Raw genomic sequence first — 26,345 nt, 5'->3', positions numbered from 1 at the left:
ATGCCTTACATTCTGACTGTCCCCCCACCTGGCCCCACAGACTCCAGCAGCCAGAGAATGAAAATAAACTAAAGGAGCCTAAGGAAACCTACAGCAATGGTGTGAGGCAGGAGGCCAGGCCTTAGGGCCTGGGAACAATAGCACCCTGCCCTGCTACCATTACTGCGACGAGGTTAGCGGCAGCCACAGGAGGGGGGCCCAGAGCTGTGGGTGTGCTCGCCCGTGCACTCGCGCATGCGCACGCACACATCCGCGACCGCGAGGCACGTGGCTCTATCTAGGAGTCGTCTGACGGGTACTCAGCCTCCTGCAGAGAAAGTAGAGACAGAAATGGAGAAGCAGCTTTTTGTGACTGTGGACAGTGAATAAACAGGACAGTCTGCACGGAAGAGAGGATTTGCATGGGAGTGTATTCATCTCCCATTGCTGCTGTAATAAACTACCGCACAGCTCCCACAAAGTTGTTATCTCACAATTCTTTTTTTTAAAGATTATTTATTATTTCAAGAGAGAGAGAGAGAGCGAGAGAGAGAGCACAAGCAGGGTGAGGGGCAGCGGGAGAGGGAGACAAGCAGACTTGCTGCTGAGTGGGGAGTCAGATGCGGGGCTTGATCCTGGGACCCTGAGATCATGACCTGAGTCAAAATCAAGAGTCAGATGCTCAACGGACTGAGCCACCCAGGCGCCTCTACCATCTCACACTTCTATAGGTTAGAAGGCTTACATGGGTCTCCCAGGGCTAAAATTGAGGTGTTGGCTGGGCTGCAGTCCTTTCTGGAGGCTCAGTGGAGAATCCTTGCCTTGCCTTTTCTGGTTTCTAGAGGCCACCTACATTCCTTGGCTCATGGCCCCTTCCTCCATCTTCAAAACCAGGACAGGTGCATCTGTCTGACTCTTCTTCCATAATTCCACCTCCCTCTAAATCATCTGGCAAAGATTCTCCTCTTGCAAGGACCCATATGATTGGATTGGGCCCATCCAAATGATTCAGGATAATCTTGCCATCATATGGTCCATAACCTTAATCACATCTGGAAAGTCCCTTTGGGCATATGTAGTAATATATCTACAGGTTCTGGAGGATTTGGGTGTGGGCATCTTTGGGGATGTCTTTCTGCCTACCATATGGAAAATGCCCTTGAATGGGGCTGACCACTCATTCCCACCCCGCCCTCCAAGTCCCGCACTGCCATGTAACATATTTTCTTACTCACTAGAAGCCTTTAACTCAACTCATGTCAACTGTTCTGAGGTAAGGTGGGTAATGAGAGTCTTCATGATGTTTCCAAGAAGATGGACAGTATATCTGCGATGAGGGGAACTAGATGACGTCCATATATCACCATATACTTAATGCTTTCTTCATCCAAAATCTTATTTCCTTGCTTTGGATATATGGGAAGATAATAGTTCATATTTTTTTTCATGCTTGCCACTTGCCAGGTGCCACTCTAAACACGCTGACTCTGTAAGGTAGGTACTGGATTTAACCCAGTCTCTCTGGCCACAAAGCCCATATCTGTAACCATCACACTCGACAGCCTCATTCCTGTGGGTGTCCAGGAATACAACCCATGATTGAAGGTCACCAAGGGTTTACAATTCCTGCTCCTGCGATGCTAAAAAAGAGATCACAACATTACTTGACTTTGCTGGTGTTTCCTTCAGGGCCTTGACCATAGGCAAACCTTCTGTATCCATCCTCATTGCCAACTTGAGGGTCCAGGACTGTTCAGACAATGGACAACAGCCATTTCAGCACAGGCCTGAGTGCTGTCTAGGATTTATCTGCTTCAGAAGAATGAAAGCCTTGCCTGGCTTGTCTCCCCTACATTTTCTACTTTGGTGCATCAGAAGGGTGCATATGGCCCCAAAGTCTTAGGGTGGCCTCCTTTGGAGAATCTGGAGCTTAGCTATTTTTTCATGGGGCCCCCAGAGAGGCACTAGCTTTTCTTCTGTGGAAGCCCATCCCTGAAGCCTTGGCCTTGGGTGCTCCTCCCCACAACCAGCTCAAACACCCCTGGCTTTGGGACGCCTCTCCACCTCATTAGTCATTCTCTCCTCTGCTTCATTGTGTCTAAACATTGTGTATTGTAGTTGTTGATGTCCAGAGCTGGTTCTCCAACTAGGCTGTCAGCTAGCCAGGGCAGGAAGTGCGTATTATTCACATGTGTATCATCACTACCAAATGGGTCATCACTACATATTTGCTGAGTGAATAGCACAATGAACATCTTTAGTGCTTATCTGTGGGGCCTGCTGTCCTCAAAGGAAGTATGGGGACCTTCTACACAAATTAGGCCAGCTGGGTCTAGGGTAGCATTTTATTTATTTGCTGATTTTTTAAAGTAAATTAGTTGTTGGGTTTTTTTTAAAAAAGATTTGTTTATTTGAGAGAGAGAGAGAGAAAGTGTGCGCATGCACACGTGTGTGCTTGAGGTAGGGGGGACCAGAGGGGGAGGGGGAAGAATCTCAAGCGGACTCCATGCTGAGCACAGAGCCTGATGCAGGGCTCCATCTCATGACCCTGAGATCATGACCTAAGCCGGAACCGAGAGTCAATGCTCAACCAACTGAGTCACCCAGGTGCCCCAAATTCGTGTGTGTGTGTGTGTGTGTTTAAGATTTTATTTATCTATTTGTCAGAGAGAGAGAGAGAGAGAGCACAAGCAGGGGGAGCGGCAGGCAGAGGGAGAAGCAGGCTCTCCACCCAGCAAGGAGACTGATGCGGAACTCGATCCCAGGGACCTGGGATCATGACCTGAGCAGAAAGCAGATGCTCAACCGATTGAGCCACCCAGGCATCCCCCAATTAGTTGTTTTTAAAATAATATTTTTGTAATTAAAAATAACATGTGCATTGAAAAACATTTTTAAAATTCTGAATATGCAAAGTTAAATGCTAAAACTTTGTCTCATTTCTCTTCTAATGTAATCCCCACAGGCAAACACCAGGAAAAAAAAAATTAACAGCTTCCTTGATACATAATTCAGAGACCATACAATTTGCTCATTTAAAGTGTATAATCCAGGGGCACGTGGGTGGCTCAGTCGTTAAGCGTCTGCCTTTGGCTCAGGTCATGATCTCAGGGTCCTGGGATCGAGCCCCGCATCAGGCTCCGTTCTCAGCCGTAAGCCTGCTTCTCCCTCTCCCACTCCCCTTGCTTGTGTTCCTTCTCTTGCTGTGTCTCTGTCAAATAAATAAATTCTTTAAAAAAAAAAGTGTATAATCCAGTGTTTTTTGGTATATTCCCAGGGATGGGCAACCATTACAATCTAATTTTAGGACATTTTTTTTCCCCCAAAAGAAATTCTGCGTCCGTTAGCTGCCATCCCTGCCCCTGCCCCTCTCCCAACCCTAAGCAACCACTAACCTACTCCCTGTCTCTATAGACTGGCCTATCTTGGACATTTCATAGAAATGGAATCATATAGGATGTGGTCTTTTGTATCTGGCTTCTTTCACTTGGCATGTGTTTGAGGGTCATCCATGTTGTATCAGTTCTCCATTCCTTTTTATTGCTATCCACATGTTTTACTAACTAACCATCAGTCATTATTAACAATTTAATACACTCCTTATCTTTATTCAAATTGCCTGAGTTTGAACCCCTACTAGACAAGTTCCTAGATGACTGACCTTGGGTAAATCATAATCTCTCCAAGCCTGCCTCAATTTCCTCAATAGTAAAATTTGAATAACAACAGAATCTACCTGAGTGTCATACTTGTACTGTCACAGTAATTAATATTTGCTGAGCACTTACTATGTGCCAGGTACTTTATAAAGATTACCAAACAGACCTATGATTCACATATTAGGGAATTGTGGTTAGGAGAGGTTAAGTAATCTCCCAAGGTCATCACTCTAAGAAAGTGATGTAGGTGAACAGAATCACAGGGCACCTGACTGCAAAGCCTGCACCATTAACTGTTAATATAATGGAATAACAAAGCACTTAGCAAGGGCCTTGCAAAGCGAATGGATTTAGCAAATAATAACTGATAGAACTATAAAAAAGGAGAAAAAAATTAGAAATTGACTTATCATCTTTAGATTTCTTAAGAAATACTCTCAGGGGCGCTGGGGTGGCTCAGTTGGTTAAGCGTTTGCCTTCAGCTGGGTCCTGGGAGGGAGTTGGGCTCCCTGAGAGGAGCCCGCTTCTCCCTCTCCCTCTGCCTCTGCCTCTCCCCCTGCTTGTGCTCTCCCTCTCTCTCTAATAAATAAATAAAATCTTTAAAAAAATATTTTCAGATATACCAAAAATTTTTGAAGATAATGGACATCAACCTTCCACGTCTGTTCTTTTAAGACATAAAATATAGTAGATTAGGTGGCTTTACCTCATGTACCTTTAGGTGTTTTTTCCCCTGTGTATTATTTTTCTTTAGAATATTAGTCACACCAACATCATTTTCTATCTTTTAAAAACCCTATCTTGAGCATTTCCCCAGCATACCAAGTATACGACATCATTTCTCATGACTGCATATAAAGTACTGTATGCCTGAAACATGATTTATTAATTCCTCACTGATGGACATTGAGGCCGTCTCCCCGGGAAAAAAGAATCACTACACAACCATCTTTCTTCAAGCATCTGATAATTCCCTTTGGATGAATTCCTAGAAAGGCGGGAAGATCAGTCTGTGCTTGTCCTTGGCTTTTTGTATTTTTTGTTTGTTTTTTGCCAAATACCTCTCAAGGAAGAATGGGGAGAAGGGAGCCTGAGTTCTTTTTTTTTTTTCGCTTCTTGAGACGTTTTTTTCAGTTATAACATACCTACAGAGAAGTGTACATACGTGTACAACTCACTGAATTTTCAGAAACGGAACACACCGCGCACCCAACATCGAAATCATGAGACAATATCTCCAGCAGCCCAGAGCCGCCTCGCCCCTCGCCATCACTATTCTCTGACGGCTGGGATTTTAACGCTACAGGGGGCTACTAACCCGATTATCTCTCTGGAAACTTAGTTTATTAATACTCTGATATCACCCAGACCAAGAAAACATGAGCTAAGTCCTGCCTGCATAAGTTCAACAGTCTTAAGCCCAGCAGGGCAAACAGCACGGCGCAGTTCGACTGCGCTGAGGTGCCCGCCTGGTCCGCTAGAATCCCGGCGTGCAGCGCGGCGATCCCGGCGTGCAGCGCGGCGATCCCGACGTACCCCGCGGCGCGCAGATCCGGCGACTGGGTGCACAGCGCGGACTGTGGGAGCCGCGGCGGCGTGGCGTGACGCTGGGTGTTTGCTGGCGGCCGGAGGCGACGACGCGGGACCGACATGGAAGTGTGAGTCGTCAGGGGCGCGTTCCCGGCCTTGCGCAGACGACCACAGCTGGGGACTGCTGGGCCGAGGGGAGCCGAGGGACGCGGGCATGGGGCGGCACCCTGTACGGGCTTGGGGCGGGACGCTGGGAGGAAGGGGACCCTCGCTCTGCCCCTCCGAACCTTCGTCCCTACTCGCACCCAGTGCCTGGGACGCGGGACCCAGTGCGACTTGACCTGGCGGCCTTTCAGTGTGCCTGCTCCCTCCCTCATTCATTTCCTGGCGTGTTTTGGGTCACCGTGGGTAGCTCGGCCCGGTGTCCCAGCGTGTAAAGCCCCGCGGTCCGCCCTGGAAGTACTTGCAGAAAAGATGGGTAAGTGCTGGGATAGTGCTTGGGGATGGAGCCTTGCCCTCACTTAGAAGTTGCTATGGAAGGGTCAGATTTTCTGGGAAGAAGGAAGAGCTTGAGCCAGGACTGAGACCACAGGAACAGTACTTGTGTGTGATGTTTGCTTATTGTTCCGAGTGCAGATGGAAGTTTTTGCAACTACTCCGCATGTGGGTTTTTTCATGGCTGACATTAACTTGTAGGCATAACTATATTGTGTTCTCTTTGGCGTTGGTTATTTAATACATTTTCCTTTGTGTTCTTTTACCTATCTAATGGTCCTATATACTACTATTTCGCAGATTTTTTTTTTTTAAGATTTTATTTATTTATTTATTTGACAGAGACGACGCAGGGAGAGAGGGAACACAAACAGGGGGAGTGGAAGAGGGAGAAGCAGGCTTCCTGCCGAGCACGGAGCCCGATGCGGGGCTCGATCCCAGGACCCTGGGATCATGACCTGAGCCGGAGGCAGACGCTTAACCGACTGAGCCACCCAGGCGCGCCTATTTCGCAGATTTTTAAAAAACACAATATGTATATGTAACTGAAATGAAAGCATCATGAAACAATACTTTTACTATATGCACTCTGATATTGTCTCTTTTGTTAAAAAAGAATGCTGACCCACTAAATTGATTTTGTAGTCCACTAATGGGGCTTTATCTGCATCTTGAAAAACATTCAGTTATATTACTCTAGCCCAAGCTATTATTACCAATTTTCCCCTCTTTACTAGAGCAGTTCCTGTCATTATGCAATCCCGCTTTAATTTATCCATCTTAAAAAAATCCCTTGTCTGCACATTCATGTCCACTTATTGCTCCATTTTTGCTTCCCCTTACTACAAAACTGGAAGTGTTGTTTATCCCGTCATTCTTAATCATTCTGTTGGGCTTTCATCCTCACCAGTCTACAGAAATGGGTTTTGTGATGATTACCTGAGCCCTCCATCTTATTAAATTCAAAGGTTGATTTTCTGCCCTCAACCTTCTTGATCTCTTAGCAGCAGTTGATACAGAAACTCTGGGTATCCACTGTACTTTAAAAAAACAAAACAAAAAACTCTTGAAACTCTTTTGGCTTTGTTACATGCTGTCTGCATTTCCCCCTACATCAAGGACTACTTCTCAGTCTCCTTCCCTGGTTTGTCCTTCCTCCCTTGCTTGGCTTCTAAATGTTGAGGTGTCCTAGTGCTCAGTCCTGGGACCCTTCCTCTCCACACTCTCTCCCTTGGTCATTTTACTCATCTATATGCTGATAACTCCCAAAAGTATATTTCTAGCCCTTTTCTCTCATCATCCATCCAATTGTTTAGTCCAAAAATCTAGCCCTCCTTCCTCACCCCTAAATCCAGTCCATCAGCCAGTCCTGTCATCTTCACCTTCAATATATTTTGTGTGTAGTTACTTTTTACCATATCCATTGCTAATTCTGTAGTCTGTCATTTCTGGTCCGGATTAAGCAGTTGCCTTTGGCTTCCACTCTTGTCCCCCTCCATTCTGTTTTCCAATCAGCAGCCAGAGTGATCTTAAAATATTAATTGGTTCTGTGATGCCTTGGTGGCTCAGTTGGTTAAGCATCTGCCTTTGGCTTAGGTCGTGATCCCAGGGTCCTGGGATTGAGTCCCGCATCTGGCTCCTTGCTCAGCAGGGAGCCTGCTTCTCCCTCTCCCTGCTGATCCCCCTGCTGTGTTCCCTCTCTCTCTCTCTGACAAATAAACAAAATTTTAAAAAAAATATTAATTGGATCAACTCACCCCCTTTATAAAACCCTTCATTGACTTTCTGTTGTACTAAGAGGAAATCTACATTCCTTACTAGGACCTATATGACCCTGTATAAACTCACTTACTCTGAGGTGCCTGGGTGGCTCAGTCGTTAACCGTCTGCCTTCAACTCAGGTCGTGATCCCAGGGTTCTGGGATTGAGCCCCACATCGGGCTCCCTGTTCTTCTGGAGGCCTGCTTCTCCCTCTCCCACTCCCCCTGCTTGTGTTCCCTCTCTCACTGTGTCTCTGTCAAATAAATAAATCTTAAAACAAGAAACAAAAAACCTCACTTACTCACCAACCCTCTCATGCTACTATCCCCACCTCCCAAATACACACATTTTCCACTGGCAGGTAGTTTCTGTAATCTTCCAAGGCCCTGAGGACTCTGCCTGGTATACTTTTTTCTCAGTCCTGCTCCCTCTTTATCTTTTTGATAGCTCAGGTTAAGTGTTGCTTTTCCTTTTTGGTCAATCCAAAATAAGTCCTTCTCTTGTCTTTTATTAAAACACCACGATTTACTTTCCCTTTGAGTAATTACAAGTTATAATAATAGATGTATGTTTACCTGTTTAGTGTCTTGTCTCCCTCATGAGAAAGCCCCATGAAGGCAGGGGCTTAGCACTACATTTGGCACACATTAGGTATTCAGCAAATAGTTGATGAATGAAGTAATATAACAATACTTCATTAATTTAACAAATTAGTTAAAAATATAATTGGATTAGCTAGTTTCCTAATTGCTGTGCATATAGATTTTCTGATTTTCCTAAGTGAAATAGTTTGAATCAAGAGTTTTTTTCTCCTTTAGCAATCTGTCCATTTCTCCCAGGGAGTCAGTGACTTACTGAAACCAATCAAGAATTTTGTAGCTAGCAATTAATGGCAAAGTGAGGTTTTGTAGGAATGTGGTTTGAGAGTAGAAGGACCCCTGGAATGGAAAGGTCTGGAGGCTTAACTTGTAGTTTCTTACGGGTCTCCAACATGAGGTGTGATCCCCAGCAGTGTAGTCCTTAGGATCTTCAGCAGAACCCTGTTTCTCTGAGAGGAAAAACCTTTTTGTAACCTTTTCAGGCATTCCTAGGACCTGGGAGGAGGAGGCATGAAAGGAAAACTTCTCTGAGTTTTTACTACTTTTTTTTCCTTCAATCGCTGAGTAAATACCTATTGAGTGAATAATACATATAGACATACACTAGAAATTTTTTAAAGGTGAGGAATATTTATGCTTTATTTGATTGAGTGATAGAATTTAAAAAATAAAAACTTTTTGATGGTCATTTGGAAACATTTTCCTCAGGCAAAAGGATACAAAGTATTTGTAGGAAACTTAAGTATTTGTGTACATATGAGGTATTTGCTATTTGGCTTTGTCTAATGCCTTGGGGTTATTGATATACCTGGAAAGCTTTGTATTCACTCTTTAAAAAATTTTTTTATGTATTTTATTTTTTTTTTAATTTTATTTATTTGACAGAGAGAGAGAGAACACAAGCCGGGGGAGCGGCAGGCAGAGGTGAGAGGGAGAAGCAGGCTTCCCACTGAGCAGGGAGCCCCATGCGGGGCTCGATCCCAGGACCTTGGGATCATAACCTGAGCCAAAGGCAGATGCTTAACCTACTGAGCCACCCAGGCGCTCCTATGTATGTATTTGAGAGAGAGAGAGCGTGCATGCGCACATGCGTGTGCAAGCGGCGGGGGGGGGGGGGCGGTGATAGAGGGAGAAGGAGAGAATCTCCAGCAGACTTCGTGCTGAGCTCAGAGGAGCCCAACATGGGGCTCGATCCCAGAACTCTGAGCTCATGACCTTAGGTGAAACCACGAGTCAGACACTTAACCAACTTAGCCACCCAGGCACCCCTGTGTTCACTCTTTTATTCTTGAACTTAATATACATAGTTAGGGAAAATGGATTATCTTCTGTATCATCTTCTTTAAATCATTGTAAGAATTTCCTTCATTTTACAGCTGGAAATATTGAGATTTAGAGAAGTTAGCTAATAGGTCCTAACAGTTCACTAATAGGACTGGAAAGAGGATACTTGTTTGCTAGCTCCTAGGAGAATGCTACAGATTAAGTTTGTTGACTTTGAAATCTGCCCAGTTTTCTTGTACTTGAGTTTAGTTTTTCAGAACATGACATGAATCAATAACATAGGTTGAACATAGGAGAATTTGAGCAGTTTTGTTCGTCATTGCGTGCGTAAGTTAACTGTGTGGCAATTAAAAGGTGCTGTTTGCATGTGTATGTGTCTAAAGAATATCTGCCAATAGATCATTTTGTTCTGTTTATTCAGAATTCGGTTTTCCAAAGTAGTTGTTTACATCCATTAAATTGACTCAGCAAGTTAAGCAAAATTTACAGGTTGTATTTCAAATAGCAAGTCAACTTCAGCCAATTAATTCATTACTTAGGGAAATTAAATGACTGCCTGCCTGTAAATATAGATTCAAACAGTCTTTAAAATTCACTTGGAATATTTGCTTTAAACACCTGTAATTAAAATCAGTACTAGTCTAAGTCCTATAGGAAAATATGAAGTTTTGTGTAGGTGGGCAGTTTCTAGAAGTCTACTGAAATGCAAGCTATATATAGAGCAGACAATTCCTGCTCAGTAGGAACAACAGCTTGTAAATATAAAATTGACAGATTAGGGCGCCTGGGTGGCTCAGTCGTTAAGCGTCTGCCTTCGGCTCAGGTCATGATCCCAGGGTCCTGGGATTGAGTCCCACATCGGGCTCCCTGCTTGACAGGAAGCCTGCTTCTCCCTCTTCCACTCCCCCTGCTTGTGTTCCTGCTCTCACTCTCTCTCTCTCTCTCTCTCTCTCTCTCAAATAAATAAATAAAATCTTTAAAAAAATAAAATAAAATTGACAGATTATAGTCACCCTAAAAAAACACTGGAGGAAAATGCATTTTATGTCTTCAATTTTAGGTTATACTAATGTCTTTTTTCAACCTTATGGAATTCTTTAGTTTTACATGTGCATTGTTCTCAACTTTTTAGCTTGAAAAATTCCAAACCCATATCTTTATATCCTCTATCTAGAGTCACCATTTGTTAACATTTTGATATGTTTGCCTTATCTCTCTTACAAATGTATACATTCTCTCTCTCTCTCTCCACACTGTCTCTCTCTCTCTACTCTATCATTTCAGAGTTGTAGGTATCATGTCATTTTACCCAGTCTTAAAAATGTATTCTGTTTGACTGCAATACCATTGTCACACCCAGGGAATTTAGCATTGATGTACCAATATTATTAAAATACAAAATTTCTCCAATTGTCCAAACAGTGTCATTTTAGCAAGATTTTTTTTAAAGATTTTTATTTATTCATTGAGAGATAGCAAAAACAGGAGGAAGGGCAGAGGGAGAGGGAGAAGCAGACCCCTCGCTGAGCAGGGAGCCTGATGCGGGGCTGGATCCCAGGACCCTGGGATCATGACCTGAGCAGAAGGCAGACGCTTAACGACTGAGCCACCCAGGCGCCCCAGCTAGATTTTTTTAAACCACCGATTCAGGATCCAGTCAATAATCATATTTTGAGTTGTCATACAACTTTTAGTTGTCATAATTCTTTAATCTCCTTTACTCTGAAAACCGTTTCCTAGCCTGTTTTTGTGACATTGACATTGTTATAAATAACACTGGTATTTGAAGAAGCTAAACCAGTTGTTTTGAAGTATGTTCCTCAACTTGGGTTTGTCTGGTTATATCCTCATGGCTAGATTAAAATTAGACATTCTTTGACAGGATTGTTGTAAGGGATGTGTCTTTCTCAGTACATCACATCATCATCACTGCTGTTAAATGAGATCACTTGATTAAGTTGATGTCTGTCCAGTCTTACCATTTCCTGTTCCCAGCAACCTGCCACTCAGTGGTGGTTATAGTAGGATAAAAGCTGTCTTAAAAACTTTCCTCAAGGGGCGCCTAGGTGGCTCAGTTGTTGGGCAGCTGCCTTCGGCTCAGGTCATGATCCCAGGGTCCTGGGATCGAGCCCCGCATCGGGCTCCCTGCTCCCCGGGAAGCCTGCTTCTCCCTCTCCCACTCCCCCTGCTTGTGTTCCCTCTCTCGCTGTGTCTCTCTCTCTGTCAAAAAAATAAATAAAATCTTAAAAAAAAAAAAAATTGATAATGCACAGTTCATTTAGAAACTGAAATGAACATAGTTCATTTCATAAAAGGTAGATCTTATGCCTATTGACATTTTATTAAATAAAGGAAAGCCTAGCATATATTGGCATTTATTCCATTAGTATTTACTGAGTAAAAAAGTTATTTATCTTCCTAATAAAAGAATAATTGAATAAATCAGCTTCTGCCAGCCGGAATCTCCAAGATGCGGTACTTGTTTAAACATCCATTTTTCTCCTGGCTCCAAAACACAGGTTAATTAAAACACACATGCAAGAGAGTGTCTCTCCTTTGTATATTGGTTCTAGTAAAGACAGATGATGTTCTTCGGATTCTTGCATTGACAATATTGGCTTGGGCAGTGGGGCAATAACTTGGAATAGCCAAGGACAGATTTTCCTAAGGCATAGAATATTCTGCATGACAAAGGAGAGGCTATGATTTGGAAAGAAGTTGTAACAATGGCACCTGGGATGGATCCCTTAGCCTTGAGGAAAAATAACATTTGTATTATTTTTCCAGTCTGTTCTGGGAAGGGATCTCTTAGTTACAGTGTACTGTAGGGCACACAGGGAGTTTTAACTCAATTTCAAGCAAAGATAGGAAGAAGCCTTGTGGACTGACTTCCTGATTAAGTAGGCAAAGATGACATGTGGTTTGATTTGTCCTTTTCAATTTTAAATGAACCATATCATATACACTAATTATGCATTGTCCTTCCTGTATTAGATTCCTTTTTAATAGGATATTCTTTGTGACCTGAGTGCAATTGTGGTCATTTGGGCAAAGCAACAATTTTGTGAAATCCCAGCTATTTGTTGAATGTCTAGTAGCATTTGGTAGGCTTCACATGTTGATTTGATTAGAGTGCTGACATCACTGTGCTGCTGACCAAAGGCCTAGGTCAGATTCTTGTGTTAATCACCTGCTTGTTTTGCTTTATTGATTGCTTAGAGAAATCACCCATTTATTTGGCCCATGTTTCTGAAATTTTGTATCAGCATTTTCATCATAGAGCCCCGCTCCCGGTTTAGGAACAAACAGTAGTCTTTATTATACATTATGTCAAGTCCAGAGTGCTTCCTGAATTTTTAGGATTCTACATTACCGGTTTCCATTTGTCTAATCCAGCCTCATTTTTCACAGTTCCGTAGTTATCTTCCGCTGCAGTTAGGCTTCTTTGTGACCTTAAGCAAATTTTTAAATCTCTGAGCCTCAGTTTCATCATCTGTAAAGAAGGAATCATAATAGCTCCTACATCACAGGGTTTTTACATGAGAATTCAGTGAGGTGATATCTTTAAAAAAATGATAGCTTTCATTAAAGATCTTAATAAGTACCAAGAACAATGCTACACTTCTAAAATTTGTTGTCTCATTTCATCCTCATAACAGCTTTGTGATGTAGGCAGAGGTTATGGTAGTAACACAGGTAGTGATAATAGATGGCTTTTATTGAGTACTTATGTGTTCCAGTACTTTACATCTTTCAGTTTAATCCTATAAATAATCTTACATGGTTAGTACTCCAATTGTTATTTTATGGATGAGGAAATTTAAGTATAGAGAGGTTAAGTAACTTGCCTAAATTCACAGAGCCCTAATGTTCAGTGGAGCTGCTTTAGAATCCAGGCTACACTTATAGATACTACTTTATCCCCATTTTTTTTTAATGTTCAAAAAAATACTTATTTATAAGAAACACAGTGGGGTAAGTTTATACTGAGAAATGCAGCAATAAATACAGTTGAAGAGAACAGAGCAACTCTACATTGATACACTGGCACGAACAGGAAGAGCAAACGCACCACCCAGACCTGAATGTCTGCAGCCCGATTTTGTACACGCTCCTTTAGAAACACCACCCTGAAAAGATCTTGTCAGTTTAGGTAAGAGAATGAGCCCACATATAATCACAAATGTACCCTGATCAGGACTTTATTTAAAAATTAGCAAACAGTACTGTAGAGACATTGATGTGTAAATTTCTAAAATGCTGCATCTTAAATTTAGTTGGTGAAGACAACATTTAGCTAGATACTAAACTGTAAAAAAAAAAAGCTTCCTATTGTTTGAAAATCGCATTTATTAAGTAGATTGTAAAAAAAAAAAAAAGGTCTTTGGGATGCCTGGGTGGCTCAGTTGGTTAAGTATCTCCCTTCAGGTCAGGTCATGATCCCAGGGTCCTGGGATCGAGTCCGGCGTCAGGCTCCTTGCTCAGTGAGGAGCCTGCTTCTCCCTCTGCCTGCCGCTCCCTCTGCTTGTGCTTTGTCTCTCTCTCTCTCTCTCTCAAATAAACAAAATCTTAAAAAAAAAAAAAAAGCATAGGTCTTTAATAAGAGAATTGGCTGTACAAGGGTACTCCCCTTTCACAGTATTCCTTTTTACTTCATATGGGAGTTACTGCTTCTGCTGTAGGATTGAATTGTTACAGCACTAAAAGGCAACTATTTAGGGAAGAGGCAGAAAAAGGAAAAGGGAATGTATGTAAGGCCATATTTCTTTTAGGTACAATAAGCATTCTAGTGTTTTAAGAAGACGAGATAAAAATTACTCAAGGCTAGCTTGGTTCTCACTGAATAAAAACAGTGGACTAAATACTGAGCTCCTCTGTGTCAATCTAATAATCAATGCCTTGGTCACCATATTGGTAATTTCTGGGGTGGTCATCTTGGTACTCTCCGTGATATTCATCTGGGTATTCTGCCTGATAATCACTGTCACTAATTTCAGCCCATTTTTTCCTGTTCCTTGGCTTCCATTGTGAATGACAGGTTCTGTGGGAGCAGCACAGTATTTGGGATCATATACTTGCTGCCCAAGCCCATACACACTCATTCCTTTTTGGGAAGCAACTTTGTTGGTTCCCATGTGTAGAGAGATTGTCGAGTTGTCCACTGGTTGTAATGTTAGCTTCTGATCAGAGGGATCTCTTCTGGTACCTGGTGCTAACATCCCCACCTGGCTGGCTCCTTTGTTGGTGCCCATCTGCAGACTAATTGTGGTCTGGTCAGAACGTTTGTCACTTTGCATTTTGGGATCATAAAGATGCCTCCTGGTCCCATAGGCCGTCATACCTGCCTGGCTGGTGCATTTGTTGGTTCCCATCTGCAAACCAGTTACACTTTGGCCAACTTTTAATTTTCTTTCATCAAAACGTCTTGTTGGTTTTTCATCATACTTAACTACAGTGACAATGGTTGTATGGAATCCTTTTGTTTTAGCCAGACCTGCCAGAGCCACCAGCATAGTCTGAACCTGGGTCATGTTTCCATTCTCAAAAAGATCATTTGCTTCAGATATGTCATGTGGCTTCATGCCATAAGCCTGAATAGCTTTAATAAAGTTGCCAATATTCTCCACCTGAGGCCAGTTTAACCAGGACTCATTAACCTTCTTCACTGAGCCTGGCTGTAGCTTGTTTATGAGCTCAAAGAGGATGATGCCATCTTTGAAGCCCTACTGAAAGTTGGTGCCAGTGCTCATGCCTGTCACCTCTTCTATCCAATTTTGAAGATCTTCTTCTGCCTGATGATCATAGTTGGAAGCAATCTTGTTCTTGACCTTGGCGGAGGGCCCTTTAAGAAGGGCCCTTGTTGAAGTGGGTCATGGTGGTTCAGGTGGCGGGAAGAGGCTGCCCTTGGGTCTAGGGCCTGGGGGTTTCTCGTACTCAGCTTCCCCGCTCCTGGCCCCGAGGAGCGGCCGCAGCAGGAGATGCTTGGAGCTCGCTCCCCTGGGTGGTGCAGGAGACTCCCCGATGTGGCGGCCGTGGTGGGTACGGGCGATGCTTTGGCAGCGCGGTCCGACTGGGTCCCACAGAACCTCCCGCTCCACTCCCCATTTTTTGTTTTAAGTGAGAAGCTTAGGGGGATTAATAAACTCATCAAAACTCCCATACCTTATAAGTGGCAGAGCTAGAATATGAACCTAGATTTGTCTGATTTCAAAAATGTGCTCTTAATTATCACACTATACTGCCTCTAGACTATTAAAAACAATAAGTACTTCTGATGTGGTGTTGTAGAATGGCTTGATTATACTTTAATACAAGTCACGTTGCTGTGCTCACTCATACATGAAAAATGACATTGTGCCTTGATTGCAGGGGTACCACGCTTTGACCACTGCTTGACACATGAACTTTACCTGTTGAATTGATAGAGAAGATGAACACCTTTCTGGATATCTAGCAGGATTCTTGACATTGCTGGGATTCCCAGTAGTGATGTTAATGTTAATGATCCCATTTCTGGTGATTCAGCAGGGTGACTTGCCTGCCCAAGATGTCAATAACTGGTGGGAGGCATGTGGTACTGGGGAAAGGACATGGCTGTGGGATGAGACAGCACTGTTTCTCCAGTTAATTCTAGCCCCCTCCCTGTTTATTGACGCCCCTTCCTAACCCTCTGGTTTTGCCCCATGTTCTTCCTGTAAGTGACTTCTCCCAGATGACTGACTTCTCTTAACTCTGCCGACATAGATTAAGGATAAGTATAGTATTTCAATCACCTACTTAGTAATGGGTGTGTTATATACTATGCCTATAAAGAGGGAAGTTTGCTGTGAAATTGTCCACTGCCAGCTAACCAGTAGGACTTAGGACATTTCTCAGTTTTAGGTTGTAGTCCCTGAATTCCTGAACTGAACTACTAAATCTTGATAAAGGAAGTATTTTATAGATATTTAATTCCCACAAAGGAATGTGAGCCCAGACTGATGATGATTTACTTTATTTTGCAGGAAGGATGCCAATTCTGCGCTGCTCAGTAACTACGAGGTAAATAGCTTTGAAGTGAACTATTGAATTTTCCTCTCTGGTAGTTTGCCCTTTGCTTCTGAAGATTATTGAATTAGTTTTAGTTAAAATGACTGAATTCATTTGGATTTTCCACTTTAAAATAGGACAGATGGCACCATCTGGTGGACCTTGGAATTATAAGCTTAGTAAATTATACATAGTAATTCAGGGAAGCTGGGAAGACTTTAGTTTATAGTGGGCAACCTCCCCCAGATCCCAAATATTTTAGATCTTCATTTGATGTGCCTTCATGGGATGGAAGGATCTACTTTGGAACTGTTTCTGTCTGCAACATTTTTCATTAAAATGCTTATGCCTTTTCCTAATTACTACTCTTTAACTATAAAATGCTTTTATATGTTATTATTTTGATCCTCATAATAGTCTCAAGTATTAACACTTTCGTTTTGAAAGTGACAGCTTAGTTGACGCACCATTGTGAATGATTTAGTATGAACTAGCAGATTTGGAATTTGAGGGCCTGGGGGTTGGGTTGCTCGAGAAAGGGAGGAAAAAATGAAAGAAGTTGGTGAGAGGGGAGATAATAACATTATTTTTGCTTACCTTCTAGTTTGCCTTTGTTTTGTTTGGTATTAGCAAAGCCATCTGATAGATTAACTCCAGGTATATAAAGAAGCATTCATACATTCACTGTCAATTTTTCATTTTCTAGAATCTAAATTCTTGAAGACTTTAGGAGATTTGAGTCTCCATTGTGTGATATAGAAAATAGAAAGTAGTGGAATTAACACAGTTGGCCGTACTCCTTCCTTAAATTGTTGCTACTGATAACAGGAAGGAAATGGTTGTTAGTCAAGCCATTGGCTTTTAGGAACTTCCTTGTCAGTTTGGATTCTGCTAAATGTTTGGGTGTTTTATCCAATGGGGAAATGTCGCATTAATTAGGTCACATGACACTATTTCTGAAAAAATAATGACAGGCAAGGGAGGGATTGTGTTATATCTAGTAATGGTTTATGAACCTATGCTTAACTTCCTTTAGTTCTCTGGCATAATCTCTAAAATAGGAAAGACATATCCTCCGCCCAGCCTCCTCAGCACTAACACGTATATGTTTTTCCCTTGTGGGGAAAGTTTACTTCTAAAGTTCTGTAGCATTTTTTTTCCCTTCTTCTTCTTTTTTTTTTTTTGTAAAATTTATGTTTATCACTTGCCTCATAATTTTTCTTTCTCAGAAATAAATTTACTAGATTTCATATTCGTGAAGCAGGATCCTGTTTTATTTTATTTTATTTATTTATTTTTTTTAAAGATTTTATTTATTTATTTGAGAGAGAGAGAGAGAGCACATGAGAGGGGGGAGGGTCAGAGGGAGAAGCAGACTCCCTGCTGAGCAGGGAGCCCGATGCGGGACTCGATCCTGGGACTCCAGGATCATGACCTGAGCTGAAGGCAGTCGCTTAACCAACTGAGCCACCCAGGTGCCCCAGGATCCTGTTTTAGAAAAAACTTATTTTTAGGAAAAAAATTTTTAACTGAGGCTCAGTTGACAGATAACATTAGTTTCAGGTGTACAGTGTAATGATTCAATATTTGTACATTGTGAAATTACCACAGTAAGTCTAGTTAACATCCATTACCATATATAAAGATTTTTTTTCTTGTGATGAGAACTTTTTAAGATTTACTCTCTTAGTAACTTTCAAATATTCAGTACAGTTTTACGGTAGTCGCCGTGCTGTACATTATTTCTTCATAATTTATTTTATAGCTAGGAATTTTTACCTTTTGACTCCCTTACTGATTTTGCCCACCCTCTACCTCCTGCCTCTGGCAGCCGTGAGTCTGTTCTCTATGTCTGTGAGCTTGTTTTTTTTTTTAAGATTTTATGTATTTATTTATTTGTTTATTTATCTATTTGAGAGAGAGCATATGCACATGCTAGCTGATGGAGGAGCAGAGGGAGAGGGACAAGCAGACTCTGTGCTGAGTGTGGAGCCCAGTGCAGGGCTTGATCCCACAACCCTGAGATGACCTGAGCTGAAATCAGGAGTCACACGCTTAACCGACTGAGCCATGCAGCACTCCCTAGTTTGGCTTTTATTTTGTTTTTAAGATTCCACATATAAGTGAGATCATACAGTATTTGTCTTTCTCTATCTGACTTATTTTACTTAGTGTAATACCCCAAGGTCCATCCATGTTGCAAATGGCAAGATTTCATTCTTTTTTATGGCCAAATAATATTCCATTGTATATATAAAACATATTTTTTTATTCATCTGTTAATGGACACCTAGGTTGTTTCCATATCTTGGCTATTGTAAATAATGCTGCTTTGAACATGGTGGTGCATATGTCTTTTGAGTTAGTGTTTTTATTTTATCTTGATAAAATACCCAGAAGTGGGATTGCTGAATCATATAGTAGTTTTATTTTTAACTTTTTGAGGAACCTCCATACTGTTTTCTATAGTGGTTGCATAAATTTACATTCCCAACAACAGTGCATAAGGGTTTCCTTTTCTTCTCATCCTTGCCAACACTTACTATTTCTTGTCTTTTAGATGTTAGCCATTTTAACAAGTGTGAAGTGATATCTCATTGTGTTGGGTTTTTTTTTTTTAAAGATTTTATTTATTTTTGACAGAGAGAGAGAGAGAGCACAAGCAGGGGGAACAGCAGAGGGAAAGGGAGAAGCAGACTCCCCGCTGAGCAGGGAGCCCGATGCAGGGCTTGATCCCAGGACCCCGGGATCATGACCTGAGCCGGAGGCAGATGCTTAACCGCCTGAGCCACCCAGGCACCCCATCACTGTGGTTTTGATTTGCATTTCCCTGATGATTAGTGATGTTGAGCATCTTTTTATGTGTCTTTTGGCCATCTGTATGTCTTCTTTTGAAAAGTGTTTTGGTCCTCTGCCCATTTTTTAATGAGATTGGTTTTTTGGTATTTAGTTCTGTAAGTTCTTTATATATTTTGAGTATTAACTCCTTATCAGATACATGATTTGCAGATATTTTCTCTCATATAGTAAGTTATGTATTCATTTTGCTGATGGTTTCCTTTGCTGTGCCTTTTAGTTTGATGTAGTCCCACTTTTTAATTTTTGCTTTTGTTGCCTTTACTTTTGGTGTTAAATTAAAAAAAAAATCACCAAAACCAATGTCAAGGAGCATACCTCCTGTGTTTTCTTCTAGGAGCTTTATGGTTTCACATCTTGCATTCAGTTCTTTAATTCATTTGAGTTCATTTTTGTGTGTGGTGTAAGATAGTGGTCCAGTTTTCCCAGCACCGTTTATTGAAGAGACTTTCTTTTCCCCATTGTATATTGTTGGCTCCTTTGTCAAAAATTAACTAACCACATATGTATGGGTTTATTTCTGGACTGTCTATTCTGTTCCATTGATTGATGTGTCTGTTCTTATGCCGATACAATACCATTTTGATTTCTTGGCTTTGTAATATAGTTTGAAATCAGGAAGCATGATGCCTCCAGCTTTGCTCTTCTTTCTCAAGATTACTTTGACTATTCAGGGTCTTTTATGGTTCCATAAAATTATAGGATTGTTTGTTCTATTTGTGAAGAATGCCATTGGAATTTTGATAGAGATTACACTGAATATGTAGATTGCTTTGGGTAATATGGACATTATTAATTCTTCTAATCCATGAGCATGGAATATCATTCCATTTATTTGTGTTTTCTGCAGTTTCTTTCATCAGTGTCTTATCCTGTAGGATATAGATCTTTCATTCCTAGGTTAAATTTATTCCTAGGTGTTTTATTCTTTTTGATGCAATTGTAAATGGGATTGTTTACTTAATTTCTCTTTCTGATAGTTCACTGTTATCATGTGACATGCAATAGATTTCTATATATTGATTTTGTATCCTTTAATTTTACTGAATTCATTTATTAGTTCAGTTTTTTGGTAGAGTCTTTAGGGTTTTCTGTATGTAGTATCATGTCATCTGCAAATAGTGACAGCTTTACCACTTTCTTTCCAATTTGGCTGCCTTGTATTTCTTTTCTTGCCTAATTGTGCTGACAAGGACTTCCAATACTGTGTTGAATAAAAGGGGCAAGAGTGGCATCTTTATCTTGGCCTGATCTAATAGGAAAAGCTTTCAGCTTTTCACTGTTAAGTATGATGTTAGCTGAGGGTTTGTCATATATGGCCTTTACACATTAATGTATGTTCCCTCTAAACCCAGTTTGTTGAGAGCTTTTATCATAAATTGGTGTGGAATTTTGGAAAATTCTTTGCATCTATTGAGATGATTGTATTTTAGGAAAATTTACTTTCAGATATACTCCGTATATTTTTGAGGTCAGAGGAGATCAGTGATATGGTATATGTTGATAAGGAAACACTTGAAATATCTTCAGTAAACTAATGAATTTGGATTATTTGATTTAGATAAAAGCATTTTCAAAATGTCAGCTGCTTCTCAGACTCATATTTGCTCTAATGCAAGAGTTAGGGGGAGGGTTTGTGAAAGAAAAGAGGTACTATCCTACTTATCCTTCAAAATCATTGACCTTGAAATAGATACATTTCTCACATTTGTTCATAAAAATATTTTATCACTTCCTAGGTGTTCCAGTTACTGACTGATCTGAAAGAGCAACGGAAAGAAAGTGGAAAGAACAAACACAGTTCTGGGCAACAGAACTTGAATACTATCACATATGAAGTAAGCCTATGTTTCTGGAGGAGCTACCCAAACTACCATTGAGGGGGGTTGGTTTATTCTGCAGATGACTAGCCACCAAATCATGACTACCTCTTACTTGATTAATGAGTAGTTTTACTGTAACCCAGTTTTTATTCTGTTTATACAAGTGGAAGGAGTTTGGCCAGTGGTGAGGGTTAGCCATTGATAAAGTTGGAGGGAATAGTCCAAAGACTGCCCTTAATTCTAACACCCATTTGCAAGTCAAGGATCCCTAAGACCACCCTTGGGTTCAGTAATTCACTGGAAGTACTCAGAACTCACTGAAGGCTATTGTATTCGTAGTTATAGTTTATTACACAAAAAAGATACAGATTAAAATTGCCCAAGGGAAAAAGCATATGGGGCAGATATTAGGAGAAATTCCAACTCAGAGCTTCTGTTGTCCTCTAATGTGGAGTCAGAACATGTTTCTCTCTTGAAATCGGTGTGTGATAATACATACAGAATATTTTCAACCAGGGGAGCTTAGCTGAACTTCAGTCCCGAATTTTTATTTGGGCTCTATCATATAGGTGTGATTGAATGATTGATTTCCTGTGTAGTTCATCTCAGCCTCTAGGTACATTGATCCAGAGCCCCTACCCTAAGTCACATTTTTAAGACTATTCAGTATGACCAAGGCCTCCAGACAGATACTCCTATTGAGTGTAACATTCCAAGGGTCTAGAGATTGCCTCCCAGAAAGCTGAGGGCAAAGACCAAACCGTATCTTTGGGCAAAGCCAAATTCTTTATTACACAGAAAGTAATGTTTTTTATTGTAAAAACCTTAGAAAGTACCACAAAGTATAAAGAAGAAAGCAAAAGTAGTTTACAATTTTAACATCTAGTTGACATTTTACTGTGTTTTCTCCCAACCTTATGCTTTATCCTTAAAAGAGTTTAAGCCATTATATTTGTTTTATGTGATGTTTGATTTTGTATCTGTCATTTTAATTTTTCTGTTATTTTCTTTCAAATCTGATTTGTCTCTACAAAGGATCTAGTTTTAATTATCTTTATCTCTCCAAAGACACAATTAAACCTGAATTAAGTTACTGTAATCCCTTTTAAGGAAATTAAGGGGTGTTTAGCACTTTTTGTCACCATTCCTCCCCATCCAGTTTTGTTCATCTAATTGTGTGTTTAAAGTCCTGTCATTCAGGGGTGCCTGGGTAGATCAGTCAGTTAAGCACCCCACTCTTGATTTCGTTCAGGTCATGATCTCAGGGTCCTGGGATCGAGCCCCGCATCAGGGTCCCTGCTCAGCAGGAAGCCTGCTTCTCCCTCTCCCACTCCCCCTGCTTGTGTTCTCTCTGTCAAATAAATAAATAAAATCTTAAAAACAAAACAAACTTTCTCCCTCTCCCTCTGCCTCCCCTGCCCCCAGCTTGTGCGTGCTCTCTCTCTCTCTCAAATCTCAAATAAATCTATCATTCATTTATTCACTTACATTCTTTTATGTTATACCATTCATCTCTTAAAAAAAAGAAAATGTTGGTAATGAGTTTTGTAGCCAAATTTCAAGCTGTCAAGTACTCTTACTACACACTTGAATCAGTTTAAACTCACTGCCACTCTGTTACATATTAAGTTCTTGCTTTTAATTCACAGTGCCTTAAGGAAACTTATTGTGGTGTTAAATGTTTTGAGACATTTTATGCCTGAGAATGTATTTCTAGTGTTCTTAATGTGAATGACACCTCATCTGAACACAGAGTTCTTGGGTTCAGCTTTCATTCTGCAAGTCTCTATAGGTATTACTTAGTCTGTTAGTGTTTGTTGTTACGGAGGAGTCTGAGACCAACCTGCTTTTTGCACTTGGGAGAGACGCTTAACTTAGATGCTTGAGGTTACTGTTTACTTTCCGGTTTGAAGTTCCTTTCAAGTTATGTCTAGGTGGGGTTGCCTTTTTAAAAAAAAAGTAAAAGCCTTTCATTTTGAGATAATTATAGTCTTGCAGAAGAGTTTTGCAGAAAGAAGATGGTGCTGAGAGTTCCCATATGCCCTTCTTTAGTTGTCCCTGATGTTAACATCTTATATAACCATGGCACAATTATCAAAACTAAGAAAAATTACACAAAGATCAAATTTTCTCAGTTGAGATCGAGCCCCACATTGGGCCTGCTTAAGATTCTTTCTCCCTCAGGGCACCTGGGTGGCTCAGTTGTTAAGCGTCTTTTCCATTAATGCTCTTTTTCTGTTCAAGGATACTGTTTTGTATTTAGTTACCATGTCTCCCCCAGTCTGTAATGGGTCCTTAGTCTTTCCTCATCTTCCATGCATGACCTTGACACTTCTGAAGAGTAATGGTCAAGTATTTTGTAGAATGTCACTCAATTTTGGTTTGTTTGATGTTTTCTCCTGACCAGACTGAAGTTACGGCTTTTGGGGAAGAATGCCACAGAAGAGATGTGCCCTTCTCATTGCATGGTACAGGGTACATGATATCAGTGTCTTCTTACTGAAGCTGTGAACTTTGATTACTTGGTTAAGATGGTATATGCCTGGTTTCTGTACTGTAAAGTTACTGGTTTTCCATTTCCATTTTGTATTATTTAGAAAGGAGTCGCCACATTCAGCCCATTCAAGGGGGATGGGATTAGGCTTCACCTCTTGAAGGGAAGGAGATCAAAGAATTTGAGGACATGTATTAAAACCATCACAGTAATTAATAAATATTTTGAGAAGAATGCTTTGAGGCTATGCAAATATCCCACTAGTAAAGCTTTTAGTATTAATTTTAGTATTCATTGGTATGTCTTTCCTGCAGTAATTATTACTATGGTTCAATTCCCTAATTGTGATTTATTTCCCTCATTCCTTCCACATTTAACACAGAATTCTTCTATAAGAAACACTTGTTTCTTCTCATGCTTTTATTTACTTATATCCATATGGACTGGTGACTATTTTATTCTTTGGGTTCCCTGTTTTTATTTTCTATTTTATTTTATTTTTTTGAGTTTTCAAACTTCTTTTAATCCGTGTTTATTTCCTTTTTTAATTTAAATTCAGATAATTAACATATAATGTAATATTGGTTTCAGAGAGGTACAGGTGTATGATTCATCAGTCATATAATAGACAGTGCTCATTACATCTCATGCCCTCCTTAATGTCCATCACCCAGTTACCCCATCCCTCCACCCCCCTCTCCCCCAGCAACCCTCAGTTTGTTTCCTATGATTAAGAGTCTCTTGTGGTTTGTCTCCCTCTCTGGTTTCATCTTGTTTTATTTTTTCCTCTCTCCCCCTATGATCCTTTGTTTTGTTTCTTAAATTCTACATATCAGTAAGATCATATGATAATTATCTTTCTCTGATTGACTTATTTCGCTTAGCATAATACCCCTCTAGTTCCATCCATGTCATTGCAAATGGCAAGATTTCATCTTTTTGATGGCTGAGTCCATTATATATATGTATGTATATATACATATATATGTATCACTAAAAAAATTGTCTGAAGTATAACACAATTGTCAGATTGAGTTTTTCCTTTTTTTTTTTTTTTTAAGATTTTATTTATTTATTTGACAGAGAGAGACACAAGCAGGGGGAGGGGAGAGGGAGAAGCAGGCTTCCCGCGGAGCAGGGAGCCGGATGTGGGGCTACATCCCAGGACCCTGAGATCATGACCTGAGCCGAAGGCAGACACTTAACGACTGAGCCACCCAGGTGCCCTGAGTTTTTCCTTTTTCTTTTTTAAGATCAGAAAAGCTTTCTTGTAGAAAGTCATTCATTATTCTTCCTATTTTAGCCACTGGTTTTCTTTTTGAGGAATTCCCATTATATGAAGATTGACTCTCCTGAAGGCATTTGTTTTATAGAAGATTTTTTTTTTTAAGATTTATTTATTTGAGAGAGAGAGCAGGCAGGTACATAGGGGGAGGGGTGCAACGGGGGAGGGAGAGGGACAAGCAGACTTCATGCTGAGCGTGGAGCCCTATGCAGGGCTTGATCCCATGACCTTGAGATCATGACCTGAGCCGAAATAAAGAGTCAGATGCTCCAACTGACTGAGCCACACAGGTGCCCTTTTATAGAAGATTTTTGAAATAAAATTTTAGAATACTAAATTATAGCCATTATCTTCCCTTTTTCTCATTCAGGTTTTTTTGCCTTATGCTTACTTTTTCTCTTTTTTTTGGGTAGACATTAAAATATATATCAAAAACACCATGCAGGCACCAGAGTCCTGAGATTGTTAGAGAATTTCTCACAGCAATGAAAAGCCACAAGTTGACCAAGTAAGTAAAAAATATTTTTTTAATTTTTAATTTAAATTCAATTTAGTTAACATATAGTATATTATTAGTTTCAGGGGTAGAATTTAGTGACTCATCAGTTGCATATAACACCCAATGCTCATTACATCAAGTGCCCTCCTTAATGCCCATCATCCAGTTACCCCATCCACCCACCCACCTCCCCTCCAGCAACCCTTAGTTTGTTTCCTACAGTTAAGAATCCCTTATGGTTTGCCTCCCTCTCTGTTTTTATCTTATTTTATTTTTCCTTCCCTTCCCCTATGTTCATCTGTTTTGTTTCCTAAAATCCACATAGGAGTGAAATCATATGGCTTTGTCTTTCTCTAACTTATGTCACTTAGCATAATACCCTCTAATTCCATCCATGTCGTTGCAAATGGCAAGATTTCATTCTTTTTGATGGCTGAGTAATATTCCTGTGTGTGTGTGTGTGTGTGTGTGTGTGTGTGTGTGTGTGTGTGTGTGTATGTACGTGTACCACACCTTTATCCATTCATCTGTCGATGGACATCTAGGCTCTTTCCAGATTTTGGCTATTGTGGACATTGCTGCTGTAAACATTGGGGTGCATGTGCCCTTACAAATCATTGTAGTAGAAATTATTTTAAGTAGGAAAAGTGTGTCACACATAATGAAAATGATAAACCATCCTCAGCAATGGTATATTTCTATTTCATTGGGTTTTGAATTATAATTAACACATAGTGCCTTTTAAAGTAGGATTATGGTATTGTGGATAAGACAACTGAGACTTAGACACAAGGATCCTTCTAGAGCCAGAAACAGAATTTATTGGGATTTTTTAAATCATAAAGTCTTTTTGGATTTTTTTTTTTTTTTTTTTGAGTCCCAGTTCTATGACCTGCCCCATAACCCCTTTACAGCACTCAGGCCAAATTTGTTGAAAATGGGGGTCACAAATTAAAGTGATCTTTATAAAGTTGACCAATTAAGTCATTTGAAATTTGTGTTTACTTGGGACAAAAATGGCTTGTTAATATTCTGTCTTCTCTTTTAGAGCT

General features: G+C 40.6%; 1 protein-coding gene, 1 long non-coding RNA gene and 1 pseudogene across 5 annotated transcripts in view; 2 read left to right on the top strand and 1 right to left on the bottom strand.

The window, feature by feature from the left end:
• The first annotated feature begins 5,142 nt into the window (after positions 1–5,142).
• Positions 5,143–26,345, top strand: part of CRCP (CGRP receptor component) — a 52,428-nt gene continuing 31,225 nt past the window's right edge. The window contains exons 1-4 of one of the 4 annotated variants that reach the window (XM_078074526.1): positions 5,143–5,296; positions 16,312–16,348; positions 20,932–21,030; positions 25,208–25,302. In XM_078074526.1, the coding sequence (XP_077930652.1) occupies positions 5,289–5,296; positions 16,312–16,348; positions 20,932–21,030; positions 25,208–25,302 (239 nt within the window). In that variant the 5' untranslated portion in view covers positions 5,143–5,288. Of the gene's footprint in view, positions 5,297–5,477; positions 5,647–16,311; positions 16,349–20,931; positions 21,031–25,207; positions 25,303–26,345 lie in introns of all 4 variants that reach the window. The other 3 variants (XM_036115275.2, XM_078074528.1, XM_078074527.1) reach the window with 3 other exon arrangements.
• On the top strand, positions 5,658–6,246 carry LOC144382227 (uncharacterized). Its single transcript, XR_013448735.1, has 2 exons — positions 5,658–5,831; positions 6,006–6,246. It is a non-coding gene; the product is annotated as an uncharacterized LOC144382227 (long non-coding RNA).
• LOC118550324 (calponin-3 pseudogene) lies at positions 13,648–15,181 on the bottom strand (annotated as a pseudogene).

Source organism: Halichoerus grypus, chromosome 6 (genome assembly GCF_964656455.1).
Source record: "Halichoerus grypus chromosome 6, mHalGry1.hap1.1, whole genome shotgun sequence".
NCBI classification, from domain to species: Eukaryota; Metazoa; Chordata; class Mammalia; order Carnivora; family Phocidae; genus Halichoerus; species Halichoerus grypus.
Note: the sequence above shows the minus strand (reverse complement) of the source record. Positions and strands in the feature narration are given on the sequence as shown.